The sequence below is a fragment of the Coregonus lavaretus genome (assembly GCF_964263955.1).
Source record: "Coregonus lavaretus genome assembly, chromosome: 20".
Taxonomy (NCBI): domain Eukaryota; kingdom Metazoa; phylum Chordata; class Actinopteri; order Salmoniformes; family Salmonidae; genus Coregonus; species Coregonus lavaretus.
In genome coordinates, this window is record NC_140007.1 from 4,366,217 (window position 1) to 4,382,642 (window position 16,426).

At 49.0% G+C, this 16,426-nt stretch overlaps 1 protein-coding gene across 1 annotated transcript in view; it reads right to left on the minus strand.

Annotated features, from left to right (window-relative positions):
* Positions 1-319: 319 nt before the first annotated feature.
* LOC311148241 (zinc finger protein 704-like) overlaps positions 320-16,426 on the minus strand; it is a 75,629-nt gene continuing 59,522 nt past the window's right edge. The window contains exons 5-8 of the mRNA XM_084185140.1: positions 8,715-8,815; positions 2,396-2,681; positions 1,476-1,603; positions 320-1,373 (exon numbers count right to left, since the gene is read on the minus strand). Coding sequence (XP_084041266.1) covers positions 1,262-1,373; positions 1,476-1,603; positions 2,396-2,681; positions 8,715-8,815 — 627 coding nt within the window. The 3' untranslated portion in view covers positions 320-1,261. The remainder of the gene's footprint in view (positions 1,374-1,475; positions 1,604-2,395; positions 2,682-8,714; positions 8,816-16,426) is intronic.

Sequence of the window (16,426 nt, forward strand, 5' to 3'; positions counted from 1 at the left end):
ATTGGTGGCTGACTAAATACTTTTTTCCCCCACTGTACCCAGAAAATGAACTCTACAACTCTGAGTAGCCAACAATGCTACAGCAGAGCTTAATGTTGTTGTTGATAACTGTTATCAACAATAGAGCTGATTAATCAAAGCAAGACAATACTTTCCAAACCCTGGAGATTGCACTCTGCAACTACTAGTTGCCTTGGCAACTAATCGCTGAAAATACATGTAAGAAATGAGCGCAAACACTGTAGTTACAAAGTTTACATTGATCTGTTGAAAGATGTATTGTTTCTGAAAGATGCATATCAGAGGTATAGAAAGGAAGAAACGGAAATAGATCTCTTTATAAACTGTAGATGTACATTGAACAATTTAAAGATTCAAAACGTAACATTTGGTGCCACCAGATGGAAGAACGTGTGTTTCATAGCTATGCAAAAAGCAGGAAGCTTATGATGAGTAGCTATGGATTATTTACTTCCCAAACAAACTGATTAGAGTTTATGAGTTGAATTCCCATAACAGCATGTGATGTGTTATTCCATAACACTTGGATATGAAGAGCAGAACAAGCTTGAGTCTTAATAAGCAGCATCTAAATTCTGAGAGAATAGATTGACAATCTGATTCGTTTTTCCTTTGGTAGACTTACTGCCCATTTGAAAATTTAAAACAATCCATTTGAATAAACGCCCCGAAGTTAATCTGTTTTTAGTTATAAAACATTAACAGAGATGCATCAAGAGAAAGAAAAATGATGACAAGAGAGCGGTATCAGGATCTTGTAAACTCAAACACAGTAGCTTCCATGATACTCGGACCAGTAAAAAACAACATGTTGAGAGTACACAAGACCAAAAAGCTTATCTGAAATCTTCAACCACTCCCCTACAGTGAAGGCAGGCAAACTTTGAAAATACAAAACAAATCGAAAAGGTTCTGAATCACGTTTTGAATAATATTTTCCTTTTTTTGATTACCTAAAAAGTCTCATCCTTAGAAAGAAACACAATTCTTCCAAAGCCACATTCATTTTTCTTGATTTTTGTATTTTTTTTGCCTTTTCCATCAGTTAGTTTTGTGTTTTGTGAGTTCAGCTATCTGCGGACAAGGAGAAGCGAGCAGAGAGCGCCCTGCTGGTCAGGAGGAAGCAGTACGTGCTCTGAGGGGCTTCATCACGGAGAAACCCCCACATCTCCTCAGTGGTAGATGCCACCTCAGTGAAGCGCTGGCAGAGGAAGAGTCCATCCCAGTGATGTAGTGGGGTTCAGTCAGTGAATCGCTGACAAGCTTTTTTCCAGCGGCAGGCTGTGCACCACATGTCCCTCTTCTCCATGCCGTACACTTTACGGCACTTTTTGGCATCACCACGGGGTTTCCTTGGCAACCAAGAAGATGGCACACAGTTAGACTTTACACTACAATCCCATGAAGTTGATAAACACACTCACACAGCAAGGGTCAACACACATACTGTGTACCTGGTTCCTGGTGCTGGTTTGGGCAGGGGGGCTGTAAAGGGGGGTGTCTTGCTGATTGTGGTGTGTGTGTGGGGGGCAGGCTGTCTCTTCTCCCCGAAGCTCACCGTGCGGATGTGAGTCAACGGGCCCTGCAGGGGCAACCACAGGTCAAAGGGCATTCAACACCAACCAATCATAGCATGGCAGTCCATCATTAAGGGTTACACCTAGTGCTCTGAGATTTTCCTGACCATGTGACGTGACCAGAAAGAACTCTACGTAACTACGGCTCTAGATCAGTGTCACCTCTTCAGACCGTGTTACTCTTCACACTGGCTATGTTAGGGCTGAACTGATTCTAGTTCAGCCCTAAAGACAATATGTCTAGATAGTAGACAACACTCCAGGGCTGGGAGGCAGAGTAGAAGAAAAAAGGAGAGAGATGAGTGAAAGGCGTGGGGAAGAGAGACATTGAAAAAGAGGTTAGTTGGGGGTGGTGGGAGCGAGGGAGTAGGAGTAGAGAGGTGAGAGATGGGGGAGTGAAAAATAGGGGTGGGGTGAAGAGGGAGAGATGATTAGAGAAGAAGTGAAAAAAAGTGGAGGTAGAGGGAGGTTGAGCGACAAAGAATGATACAGAAAGAAAAGGGAGACAGATACTATGGAAAATGTAGTAGAAGAGAGAAGGCGACTGCCTCACCTAAAATAAATCTATTGATCTGACGGGACGTCATGACATGTGCAGCTTTAAGCCCGTGGACAACTCAGTTTCATGGACATAATTAGCTACACACAAACAGACCAGGGGAACCAAAACATTATCTGTCATGAAGTAGAGGACAGCTACATGACACTACTGGAGAGTCTCTATAGCAACAGAGAGTACCATAGCCGTTGGAGAATAAGGTGTATGTGCGTGCACGTGTGTGCCTGACAGTTCTTACCTGGTAGGCGTGGTCAGTACGGATATGGCAGAGCGAGGAGGGAGCTGATTGGCTGAGCAGGCTGGGGGCGTGACCCTGCGGTCCCCTCACGATGATTTGGGAGGGCTCAGAGCGGGGTACAAAGGCAGCGGGGGAGAAAGGGGGGAAGATGGGGGGAGGGCCGGTAGTGGTGGGGGAGGTGGGTGTGAGGCTGGACAAGCCCTCTGATAGGCTGTCCATGTTGACCTCGATCTCTGAGTAGTAGAAGTCCTCCTCGCCGTCACTGTAGTCCGAGTCACAGTTCCGCCTGCACCATAGGAGAGTGACATACACCACCGGTCAAACGTTTTAGAACACCTACTCATTCAAGGGTTTTTCTTTATTTTTACAATTTTCTACATTGTAGAATAATAGTGAAGACATCAAAACTATGAAATAACACATATGGAATCGTAGTAACCAAAAAAGTGTTAAACAAATCAAAATATATTTGAAATTTGAGATTCTTCAAATAGCCACCCTTTGCCTTGATGACAGCTTTGCACCCTCTTTACCAGGCCGTGATGCAGCCGGTCAGGACGCTCTCGATGGTGCAGTGGTAGTATTTGGAGAGTACCTGGGGTGGCATGCCGAATTTCTTCAGCCGCCTTAGGAAGTAGAGACACCGTTGTGCCCTCTTGACAAGAGTGGTGTTGTTGTTGGTCCATGTTAAGTCCCGAGTGGCGCAGTGGTCTAAGGCACTGCATCGCAGTGCTAGCTGTGCCACTAGAGATCCTGGTTAGAGTCCAGGCTCTGTCGCAGCCGGCCGCAACCGGGAGACCCATGGGCGGCGCACAATTGGTCAAGCGTCGTCCAAGGTAGGGGAGGGTTTGGCCGGCAGGGATGTGGGTTCGTTTCCCACGGGGGGCCAGTATAAATTTTTTTTTAAAAAATTAAAACGTATGCATTCACTAACTGTAAGTCGCTCTGGATAAGAGCGTCTGTTAAATGACTAAAAATGTCAAATGTAAATGTAAGTCCTCGGTGATGTGGATGCCGAGGAACTTAAAACTGCTGACTCGCTCTACTGCAGTCCCGTTTATGTGGATTGGGGCATGTTCCCTCCTCTGCTTCCTGAAATCAACAATCAACTCTTTTGTTTTGCTGACGTTGAGGGAGAGGTTGTGTTCCTGGCACCACCATGCCAGTTCACTTACCTCCTCCCTATAAGCTGACTCGTTGTTGTTGGTTATCAGGCCTATAATCATGATGTCGTCAGCAAATTTGATGATGGAGTTGCTGTCGTGCAAAGCCAGGCAGTTGTGGGTGAACTGAGGACAGCCCTGGGGGGCTCCTGTGTTAAGAGTGGAGGAGTTGTTATTACCAATCCTCACAGCCTGTGGTTTGCCCGTCAGGAAGTCCATGTTCCAGTTGCAGATGGTGGTCCAGACCCAGGGCTCTGAGCTCCGTGTCGAGCTTGGAGGTAACAATAGTGTTGAATACTGAACTTTAGTCAATGAAGAGCATTCTCACATAGGTGTTCCTCTTGTCCAGAGTTGCTAGGGCCATGTGAATAGTGATGGAAATGGCATCTTCCATGGATCTGTTGGAGCGGTAGGTAAATTGGAGAGGGTCCAGTGTGCCTGGTGTGTGCCATGACTAGCCTCTCGAAGCACTTCATGATGAACGGGGTGAGTGCGACGGGGCAATTGTAATTTGGGCATGTCACATAGTTTTTCTTGGGCACTTGTACGATGGTGATCTCCTTGAAGCAGGAGGGGACTACAGCCTGGGACACAGAGAGGTTGAAGATGTCCGTGAAGACGCCCGCCAGCTGGACAGTACACACTCTGAGGACGCATATATATATAGAATGTTAAACTCGTCTGGGAGGGAGGCTTCGGTGGGCACCACACCGCTGGATTTACCTTTGTAGTCCGTGATAGTCTGTATTCTTTGCCACATACGTTGCGAGTCTGAATTGTCAAACATCAATTCAAGTTTGAGTCTGTATTGTCTTTTTGCATCCCTAATGGATTTGCGGAGCTCGTACCTGCTTGTCTTGTACACGTTGCACGCCACCGAGTCATCAGGGTTTGTTCTGCTGACATTGAATGCTGCAGTACGGGCTCTCAGCATGGTACGGATATCTCCATTCATCCAGGGTTTTTGGTTGGGGTCTGGATTGTTATTGTGGGTACAACATCATCAACACATTTCCTAATGAAGCCTGTGACTGACGATTTATATTCCTCAATGTTGATGGATGAGTCCTGGATGGATGAATCTTTGAACATATTCCAATCAGTATTCTCAAAACAGTCCTGCAGCATTGAGTCTACCTCCTCTATCCAGCACCTCACTCTTATCTGTGTTGGTGGCTCCCTCCCTTCCCCTTATAATAACATTCAGAGCACCCTAAAGTTGCAGTCAATATACCGCTTCATAATACTCTGCAGCTACATCAGTAAAGTGGTATGAACATGTTAATAAGGCATTATAACACATCATACCAAGCCGCTTCAAGCTTTTTAATGAGGAGCTGTTCTGATGCTGGATCCTCTATAACCAGCAGAGGGCAGTGATACCCAGGGCCTCTGAGTCAAAGCCACTGAGCTTACAGACTTCATTGGTCATAGCCCTCACTGACTGACTGAGAGAATGCAGGATGGCAACAGAAGGCTATAAAAACACACCAGCAAAACCTCCTCATGTGTTGATATGCCTCCACCATCCACCCTGCATCCCTTTATGGCACTTTGTCAAATCAAATGAAATTGTATTGGCCACACGCGCCGAATACAGCAGGTGTAGACATTACTGTGAAATGCTTACTTACAGCCCTTAACCAACAATGCATTTATTTGTAATAAAAAATTAAAATAAAACAACAACAACAACAAAGTGTTGAGAAAAAAAGAGCAGAAGTAAAATAAAATAACAGTAAGGAGGCTATATACAGGGGGGTACCGGTGTAGAGTCAATGTGCGGGGGCACCGGCTAGTTGAGGTAGTTGAGGTAATACGTACATGTGGGTAGAGTTAAAGTGACTATGCATAAATAATTAACAGAGTAGCTGCAGTGTAAAAATATGGTCTGGGAGTGGGGGGGCAGTACAAATAGTCTGGGTAGCCATGATTAGCTGCTCAGGAGTTTTATGGCTTGGGGGTAGAAGCTGTTGAGAAGCCTTTTGGACCTAGACTTGGCGCTCCGGTACCTCTTGCCGTGCGGTAGCAGAGAGAACAGTCTATGACTAGGGTGGCTGGAGTCTTTGACAATTTTGAGGGCCTTCCTCTGACACCGCCTGGATGGCAGGAAGCTTGGCCCCAGTGATGTACTGGGCCGTACGCACTACCCTCTGTAGTGCCTTGCGGTCGGAGGCCGAGCAGTTGCCATACCAGGCGGTGATGCAACCAGTCAGGATGCTCTCGATGGTGCAGCTGTATAACTTTTTGAGGATCTGAGGACCCATGCCAAATCCTTTCAGTGTTCTGAGGGGGAATAGGCTTTGTCGTGCCCTCTTCACGACTGTCTTGGTGTGTTTGGACTATGATAGTTCGTTAGTGATGTGGACACCAAGGAACTTGAAGCTCTCAACCTGTTCCACTACAGCCCCGTCGATGAGAATGGGGGCGTGCTCAGTCCTCTTCTTTTTCCTGTAGTCCACAATCATCTCCTTTGTCTTTGTCACATTGAGGGAGAGGTTGTTATCCTGGCACCACACGGACCTCCCTATAGACTGTCTCATCATTGTCGGTGATCAGGCCTACCACTGTTGTGTCGTCGGCAAACTTAATGATGGTGTTGGAGTCGTGCCTGGCCATGCAGTCATGGGTGAACAGGGAGTACAGGAGGGGACTGAGCACGCACCCCTGAGGGGCCCCCGTCTTGAGGATCAGCGTGGCAGATGTGATGTTGCCTACCCTTACCACCCGGGGGCGTCCCGTCAGGAAGTCCAGGATCCAGTTGCAGAGGGAGGTGTTTAGTCCCAGGATCCTTAGCTTAGTGATGAGCTTTCAGGGCACTATGGTGTTGAACGCTGAGCTGTAGTCAATGAATAGCATTCTCACGTAGGTGTTCCTCTTGTCCAGGTGGGAAAGGGCAGTGTGGAGTGCAATAGAGATTGCATCATCTGTGGATCTGTTGGGGCGGTATGCAAATTGGAGTGGGTCTAGGGTTTCTGGGATAATGGTGTTGATGTGAGCCATGACCAGCCTTTCAAAGCACTTCATGGCTACAGACGTCAGAGCCAAGGGTCGGTGGTCATTTAGGCAGGTTATCTTAGTGTCCTTGGGCACGGGGACTATGGTGGTCTGCTTGAAACATGTTGCTATTACAGACTCAGTCAGGGACATGTTGAAAATGTCGGTGAAGACACTTGCCAGTTGGTCAGCACATGCTCGGAGTACACGTCCTGGTAATCCGTCTGGCCCTGCGGCCTTGTGAATGTTAACCTCTTAAAAGTCTTACTCACATCGGCTACGGAGAGCGTGATCACATAGTCATCGGAACAGCTGGTGCTCTCATGCATGCTTCAGTGTTGCTTGTCTCGAAGCGAGCATAGAAGTGGTATAGCTGGTCTGGTAGGCTTGTGTCACTGGGCAGCTCGCGGCTGTGCTTCCCTTTGTAGTCTGTAATAGTTTGCAAGCCCTGCCACATCCGACGAGCGTTAGAGCCAGTGTAGTACGATTCAATCTTAGTCCTGTATTGACTCTTTGCCTGTTTGATGGTTCGTCGGAGGGCATAGCAGGATTTCTTATAAGCGTCCGGGTTAGAGTCCCGCTCCTTGAAAGCGGCAGCTCTACCCTTTAGCTCAGTGCGGATGTTGCCTGTAATCCATGGCTTCTGGTTGGGGTATGTACGTACGGTCACTGTGGGGACGACGTCATCGATACACTTATTGATGAAGCCAGTGACTGATGTGGTGTACTCCTCAATGCTATCTGAAGAATCCCGGAACATGTTCCAGTCTGTGCTAGCAAAACAGTCCTGTAGCTTAGCATCTGCGTCATCTGACCACTTTTCTATTAACCGAGTCACTGGTGCTTCCTGCTTTAGTTTTTGTTTGTAAGCAGGAATCAGGAGGATAGAGTTATGGTCAGATTTGCCAAATGGAGGGCGAGGGAGAGCTTTGTATGCGTCTCTGTGTGTGGAGTAAAGGTGATCTAGAGTATTTTTTCCTCTGGTTGCACATTTAACATGCTGGTAGAAATTAGGTCGAACGGATTTGAGTTTCCCTGCATTAAAGTCCCCGGCCACTAGGAGCGCTGCCTCTGGATGAGCGTTTTCCTGTTTAGTTATGGCCTTCTACAGCTCATTGAGTGCAATCTTAATACCAGCATTGGTTTGTGGTGGTGAATAGACAGCTATGAAAAATATAGACGAAAACTCTCTTGGTAAATAGTGTGGTCTACAGCTTATCATAAGATACTCTACCTCAGGCGAGCAAAACCTTGAGACTTCCTTAGTATTCGATTTTGTGCACCAGCTGTTGTTTACAAATATACACAGACCACCACCCCTTGTCTTACCGGAGTCAGCTGTTCTATCCTGCCGATGTAGCGTATAGCCCGCTAGCTGTATGTTGTCCATGTCGTCGTTCAGCCACGACTCGGTGAAACATAAGATATTACAGTTTTTAATGTCCCGTTGGTAGGATAACCGTACTCTTAGGTCATCAAATGTATTTTCCAATGATTGAAGATTGGCTAATAGGATTGATGGAAGAGGCAGTTTACTCGCTCGCCGTCGGATCCTTACGAGGCACCCCGACCTACGTCCACGATATCTCCGTCTCTTTCTCCTGCGAATGACAGGGATTTGGGCCTTGTCGGGTGTCTGTAGGATATCCTTCACGTCTGACTCGTTGAAGAAAAAATCTTTGTCCAGTACGAGGTGAGTAATCGCTGTCCTGATATCCAGAAGCTCTTTTTGGTTATAAGAGACGATGGCAGAAACATTATGTACAGAATAAATGACAAATAACGCAAAAAAACACACATAATAGTAATTGGTTAGAGGGCTGTAAAACGGCAGCCATCTTCTCCGGCGCCACTACTATACTAGAGTAACAAACCTAATGACATAGAGAAGTCATAACAAACACTGAGAGCCCATGGAGAGGCAGAGCTACCAATGTAGCACATACTCCAAAATACTAGCTCCTTGCTGTTAGTAGATATTTGAACAATACTTCAGTAAATAGAGTAAGGTGAACTGTATTATATCTGCTCTCTTATTGGTCCCCAGGAGACCTGTATGCAGCGATTGGTTACAACAATTACCAATTCAACTATTGTGATTGGATATCTATAGCAGTTGACCTATATCTTGCTCTATGATTAGTTGATTGGTGCCTTACCCCAGGTGGACGGTGCGGATGTGTCGCTGGATCCCTGAAGAGGTGCTGAGGACCTTTTCACAGTTCTTCCACAAGCACTTGAGCATCACCTTTATAGAGTTCTGAAACACAACAGAACACACAACACAGTGGAGACAGTGCTATTGTAGCAACCAAGGGGGAAGAGCAAGAGTGGGGCTTGAACCAACAACCCTGTGGTTATGGGGTGAGCGCACTGCAACCTGTGAGAAAAACGTTCAGATCTCTCAGCAGAGGATGTGCTCCACTTACATACAGGGAGGCTACACGTATTCTACTGTGTAAAAAAGAAAACAAGACCATTAGACCATTACACAGCCTATGAGACAAGCAGGCCTGTGAACATAGAAACCTGAGAGAAGACAGGTTAGCAAGACACACACACACACACAGGTGAAACTTTACACCGCTCTCTCTCTCTGCTCTATATTGACAGAAGCATAGTGTCATAAATAAACATTTTTTGGGATGGCCAAGGGCAAGAAAGTTACCCTAATATTCACATGGTCATAATCTCTACAGTCTGCACAGCAAATTTGAGATCAGAATTTTAACACCCACAGTGTCACATTTAACACTTCTTTAGTGTGTACTGTATATGTAAGTCACCAAAATAATGTTAAACAATTTATTTTGAAAGTGTTGATAATGTAATACCGCAAGAGTCTTGGTCCCTAAAACCATGGGTGTTGCAAATTCCAACTTAAATTAACACTTTATTAGAGTGTTATTAGAGATGCTGTTACACTTTCTCAGTGTTAGGGAATTAACACCTGTGGCGTTACAGTAACTCATTTTTGGGTGTTGTTTTAACACTATTTCCCTGGGTGCCTTTCCAGTGAATTTTAGAGGTACCTGTACCACCTATGATTGTTGCATTCGATGACTTTCAGTCCTGTAGCCTTCTGTCACGTCTACCCGGAATTCGGGACATGGGTGACTAGTTAACGTTAGTTTGGCTCTCTTTGTGTTCGTGCCGTGAAAGGAGGGGTTCTTCTTTGTCTGAAAGCAATGGCTAGCTAGTTTGCTAACTATCCTAGCTAACTAACTGGCTGAATAAGTTGACGACGGACTCGCTCAAGCTGTCGGGACTAACACACAACGTTAGACACGGACACGAACGATCTGCTTGCGTGTTGATACACTGGTGGTTTGTTGTGGCTGAGTATTGGCGCTAAACCGTGTTGTTGGAGACCGGCATGCTAGCTGGCTGTGGCGTCTTATGACGAGGTGCCCGGACGTTTTTCACGGAATAATACTGCACCTAGTTAGCTAGCTGAATAAACTAAGTTAGTCTATTCCTAGAAAACATTGAACCGCTGTAGTTTACAACAATTATAGTTTCTGAGGTGGAAGTTGGGAGAGTTATATTTGGGAGTTGTGGTGAGGGAGGCCCCGCTCTCTCCTTTCCCAGATGTTCAGTTCATTTCATTCCGATCTCCTCTGCATTATTGTAGCCATCTGCTGCAGCCTGTCAACTATGCCTCTGCCTATCCCTGTTCTCTCCTCTCCGCACAGGCTACACAAACGCCTCACACCACGTGGCTGCTGCCTCTCTAACCTGGTGGTCCCTGCACGCACGACCCACGTGGAGTTCCAGGTCTCAGGCAGCCTCTGGAACTGCCGTTCTGCTGCCAACAAGGCAGAGTTCATCTCAGCCTATGCTACCCTCCAGTCCCTCGACTTCTTGGCGCTGACGGAAACATGGATTACCACTGAAAACACTGCTACTCCTGCTGCTCTCTCCTCGTCTGACCATGTGTTCTCGCATACCCCGAGAGCATCTGGTCAGCGGGGTGGTGGCACAGGAATCCTCATCTCTCCCAAGTGGACATTCTCAATTTTTCCCCTGACCCATCTGTCTATCTCCTCATTTGAATTCCATGCTGTCACAGTCACTAGCCCATTTAAGCTTAATATCCTTGTCATCTATCGCCCTCCAGGTTCCCTTGGAGAGTTCATCAATGAGCTTGACGCCTTGATAAGTTCCTTTCCTGAGGATGGCTCACCCCTCACAGTTCTGGGGGATTTCAACCTCCCTACGTCTACATTTGACTCATTTCTCTCTGCCTCCTTCTTTCCACTCCTCTCCTCTTTTGACCTCACCCTCTCACCGTCCCCCCCTACTCACAAGGCAGGCAATACGCTTGACCTCATCTTCACTAGATGCTGTTCTTCTACTAATCTCACTGCAACTCCCCTCCAAGTCTCCGACCACTACTTTGTATCCTTTTCTCTCTCCCTCTCCTCCAACACTACTCACTCTGCCCCTACACAGATGGTAATGCGCCGTCGCAACCTTCGCTCTCTCTCTCCCGCTACTCTCTCCTCTTCCATCCTATCATCTCTTCCCTCTGCTCAATCCTTCTCCCTCCAATCTCCTGATTCTGCCTCCTCAACCCTCCTCTCCTCCCTTTCTGCATCCTTTGACTCTCTATGTCCCCTATCCTCCCGGCCGGCTCGGTCCTCCCCTCCAGCTCCGTGGCTTGATGACTCATTGCGAGCTCACAGAACAGGGCTCCGGGCAGCCGAGCGGAAATGGAAGAAAACTAGACTCCCTGCGGACCTGGCATTTTTTCACTCCCTCCTCTCTACATTCTCTTCATCTGTTTCTGCTACTAAGGCCACTTTCTACCACTCTAAATTCCAAGCATCCGCCTCTAACCCTAGGAAGCTCTTTGCCACATTCTCCTCACTGCTGAATCCCCCCCCCCCCCTCTCTCTGTGGATGACTTTGTCAACCACTTTGAAAAGAAGGTTGACGACATCCGATCCTCGTTTGTTAAGTCTAATGACACTGCTGGTCCTGCTCACACTGCCCTACCCTATGCTTTGACTTCTTTCTCCCCTCTCTCTCCAGATAAAATCTTGCGACTTGTGACGGCAGGCCACCCAACAACCTGCCAACTTGACCCTATCCCCTCCTCTCTTCTCCAGACCATCTCCGGTGACCTTCTCCCCTACCTCACCTCGCTGATCAACTCATCCTTGACCGCTGGCTATGTCCCTTCCGTCTTCAAGAGAGCGAGAGTTGCACCCCTTCTCAAAAAACCAACACTCGATCCCTCTGATGTCAACAACTACAAACCAGTATCCCTTCTTTATTTTCTCTCCAAAACTATTGAGCGTGCCGTCTTTAGCCAACTCTCTTGCTATCTCTCTCAGAATGACCTTCTTGATCCAAACCAGTCAGGTTTCAAGACTGGTCATTCAACTGAGACTGCTCTTCTCTGTGTCACGGAGGCTCTCCGCACTGCTAAAGCTAACTCTCTCTCCTCTGCTCTTGTCCTTCTAGACCTGTCTGCTGCCTTTGATACTGTGAACCATCAGATCCTCCTCTCCACCCTCTCCGAGCTGGGCATCTCCGGCGCAGCTCACTCTTGGATTGCGTCCTACCTGACCGGTCGCTCCTACCAAGTGGCGTGGCGAGAAGCTGTCTCCGCACCACGTGCTCTCACCACTGGTGTCCCCCAGGGCTCAGTTCTAGGCCCTCTCCTATTCTCGCTATACACCAAGTCACTTGGCACTGTCATATCCTCACATGGCCTCTCCTATCATTGCTACGCTGACGACACACAACTAATCTTCTCCTTTCCCCCTTCTGATAACCAGGTGGCGAATCACATCTCTGCATGTCTGGCAGACATATCAGTATGGATGACGGATCACCACCTCAAGCTGAACCTCGGCAAGACGGAGCTGCTCTTCCTCCCGGGGAAGGACTGCCCGTTCCATGATCTCGCCATCACGGTTGACAACTCCGTTGTGTCCTCCTTGGCGTGACCCTGGACAACACCCTGTCGTTCTCCTCTAACATCAAGGCGGTGACCCGATCCTGTAGGTTCATGCTCTACAACATTCGGAGAGTACGACCCTGCCTTACACAGGAAGCGGCACAGGTCCTAATCCAGGCACTTGTCATCTCCCGTCTGGATTACTGCAACTCGCTGTTGGCTGGGCTCCCTGCCTGTGCCATTAAACCCCTACAACTCATCCAGAATGCCGCAGCACGTCTGGTGTTCAACCTTCCCAAGTTCTCTCACATCACCCCGCTCCTCCGCACACTCCACTGGCTTCCAGTTGAAGCTCGCATCTGCTACAAGACCATGGTGCTTGCCTACGGAGCTGTGAGGGGAACGGCACCTCCGTACCTTCAGGCTCTGATCAGTCCCTACACCCAAACGAGGGCACTGCGTTCATCCACCTCTGGCCTGCTGGCTCCCCTACCTCTGCGGAAGCATAGTTCCCGCTCAGCCCAGTCAAAACTGTTCGCTGCTCTGGCACCCCAATGGTGGAACAAGCTCCCTCACGACGCCAGGACAGCGGAGTCACTCACCACCTTCCGGAGACATTTGAAACCCCACCTCTTTAAGGAATACCTGGGATAGGATAAAGTAATCCTTCTACCCCCCCCCCCCCTTTACTCCAACCCACCCCCAACCCCCCCCCCAAAAAAAATAAATAAAATAAAATAAAAAAAACATTGTAAAGTGGTTATCCCACTGGCTATAAGGTGAATGCACCTATTTGTAAGTCGCTCTGGATAAGAGCGTCTGCTAAATGACGTAAATGTAAATGTAAATGTACTCCTGCTCCCCCTCTCCGGCGCTCAACGGTCTACTAACCACCGGTCCTGGCAACCCATCTTTACGCACACCTGCGTCTCATCATCAGTCACACCTGCACTTCATTACTCCCTGATTACTTTATATAGCATTCTTTTGTTATCAGTTATCAGGCAGTATTGGTTATGTTTCCTTGTCAGACGTTTTGCTTGTTATGTATCGGTCTATGTTCGTTAATTTTAAACTCACTAACTGCACCTGCTTCTTGACTCCCTGCCTCGACGTTACAGAATACTGCCTCACCAAATGGAAGCAGCAGTTAATCAGGACATCTCTCTGATGGTCAGTGAACAGGGACATCTACTTCGCCAACACCACGACCAGCTGGCACAACTGGGGACGGCTATGGATGAGGTCATCCGCGTTCTTCAATGTCTCAACATTTCCCGAGGGGCGTCACCTCCAACAAGCGGAGGATTCTCTACCACAAGTCGAGCCAGCACCACAGCCCATCCAACAGTCCGCCCAGGTCAGCGATGCCCATTTGTCCCTCCTGGACAAATATGACTGGTCTCCCTCCAAATGCCGTGGCTTCCTACTCCAGTGCTCCCTCTATATCACTCATCAGATGGGAGCCCCCACCACGGAGAGGTTCAAGGTTGCCACGGTTATTTCCCTGCTGACCGGACAGGCTTTGGAGTGGGCTACAGCTGTCTGGGAGAAAGGAGAGGAGGAGCTGGGTTCCTATGAGGGGTTCATGGCTCTGTTCAGGGGGGTCTTCGACCATCCTCCGGAGGGCAGAGAGGGGGGTGAGCGCCTACTCCAACTACGGCAGGATGGCCAGACCATGTCGGAGTATGCGCTCACCTTTCGGTCAGTGGCAGCATCCAGCGGATGGAATGAACAGGCGCTCTGCACCCTATTCAGAAGAGGATTGCGCGAAGAGGTCCAGACGGAGTTGGCGTGCCGAGACGACAATCTAACCTTGGTCACACTCCTGCTCTGTCCCTATTGCAGCCAGGAGGGGCACCAGCTTCAAAGGTGTCCGGTACATCCCAACCCGGAATCCACAAGAGCAGAGGGACGGCCCTGTGATCATCCGTCTCCTGGGTTAGGCGTGAGTACACCATCATCACTTTCCGCCAAACCTTTTTTACTAGCTGGCTGTCCCTCATCTATTGTTTCTACAGCTCTAGTGGATTCCGGTGTGGCAGGGAATTTTATTGACCAGGCCCTTGCCTCCTCCCTGCACATCACCTCATACCCGCTCTCCTTTCCGTTTCTGGTCCAAGCATTGGATACGCAACCATTGGGATCCCGCACTATTATGCACGTCACAGCTCCACTCACCCTCACCGTGAGACCCAAGCACCAGGAAAATATTTCCTTCCTCATCAGCTCCGCACTGGTGCACAAAGTCATCCTTGGCCTCCCATGGCTCCAACTTCATAATCCCACCATCTCCTGGTCAGAGGAGGATTACCGCCTGGGACCAGGATGTCGGAGGACCTGCTTTCCCGCACCCTGTGGTTCCACGTTGGTGGAGGGCCCTGTGAGTGTCCGCCAGCCCATCAATCAGTCCTCCCGTATCATTGGCCCCGTATTTTGGGACGTAGATGTGGACATCCGCCAGGCTCTGGAGAGGGAACCCGCTCCTGCCACCTGCCCTCCGGAGCGCATCCATGTCCCCACGGGGGTCAGAGATTGGTTGCTGACCTGGGCACACATATCCCTCGCCGCTGGACACCCAAGTATCACCCGCACCACTCAATTCCTTTCTGAGAAATACTGATGGCCCACTTTGGCGCATGACGTTGCACACAATGTCAACTCATGTTCAGTATGTACTCATCAAAATCTCCCCGGCACGCTCCAGCAGGAAATCTCCTTCCCATCTGTCCATTGATTTTGTCACTAATCTCCCCTCCTCTGATGGTTTCACCACCATTTTGGTGGTTGTGGACAGATTCTCAAAATCATGCCGTTTCATCCCTCTCTCTGGTCTCCCTACCGTTCGCAGGTCGCTGAGACACTGTTCCAGCAGGTCTTCCGGAACTATGGCCTTCCGGAGGATATCGTCTCCGATCGTGGCCCCCAATTAACATCACATGTATGGAAGGCTTTCATGGAGAAGCTGGGGGTCACGGTCAGCCTCACCTCCGGGTACCGGTCTCAATCTAACGGGCAGGTGGAGAGGATGAACCAGGAGCTGGGGAGGTTCCTGAGGAGTCACTGCCAGGACCAGCAGAGGGAGTGGGCCCGGAATCCATTGCAACACTTCTCCACCGGGCTGACTCCCTTCCAGTGTGTTCTGGGTTATGAGCCGGCCCTGGCTCCATGGACTCCGAGCCAGACCGAAAATCCTGCGGTGGACGAGTGGTTCAGACGCGCAGAAGAGGTTTGGAACGATACCCACGTGAGACTCCAGCACGCCGTCTGCCATCAGAAAGAGCAGGCGGATCGCCACCGCAGTGAGGCTCCAGTGTTCCATCCTGGTGATCGCGTCTGGCTCTCCACCAGGAACCTTCCGCTCCGCCTGCCCTGTAAGAAGCTGAGTCCCCAGTTTGTGGGGCCGTTCAAACTCCTCCGGAGGGTCAATGAGGTAATTTAAAGATTACAACTCCCCACTAACTATCGGATCTCACCATCATTTCCCTCCTCAGGCCGGTGGTTCCTGGTCCCCTTGCTGATGCCGTCCCCCACAACACCCCTTCGCCTCCCTTGGACATCGAGTGGAGCCCCACCTATGCCGTCAGATCACTGTACCTGGTGGACAGGGAGGGGTACGGTCCAGAGGAGCGGTGCTGGGTCCCGGTGGACGACATTCTAGATCCCAACATCATCCGAGAATTCTACCTTAACCGCTTTCCCAGAGGGTCAGACGTTTACATACACTCAATTAGTATTTGGTAGCATTGCCTTTAAATTGTTTAACTTGGGTTAAACATTTCAGGTAGCCTTCCACAAGCTTCCCACAATAAGTTGGGTGAATTTTGGCCCATTCCTCCTGACAGAGCTGGTGTAATTGAGTCAGGTTTGTAGGCCTCCTTGCTCGCACATTGTTCTGCCCACAAATGTTCTATAGGATTGAGGTCAGGGCTTTGTGATGGCCACTCCAATACCTTGACT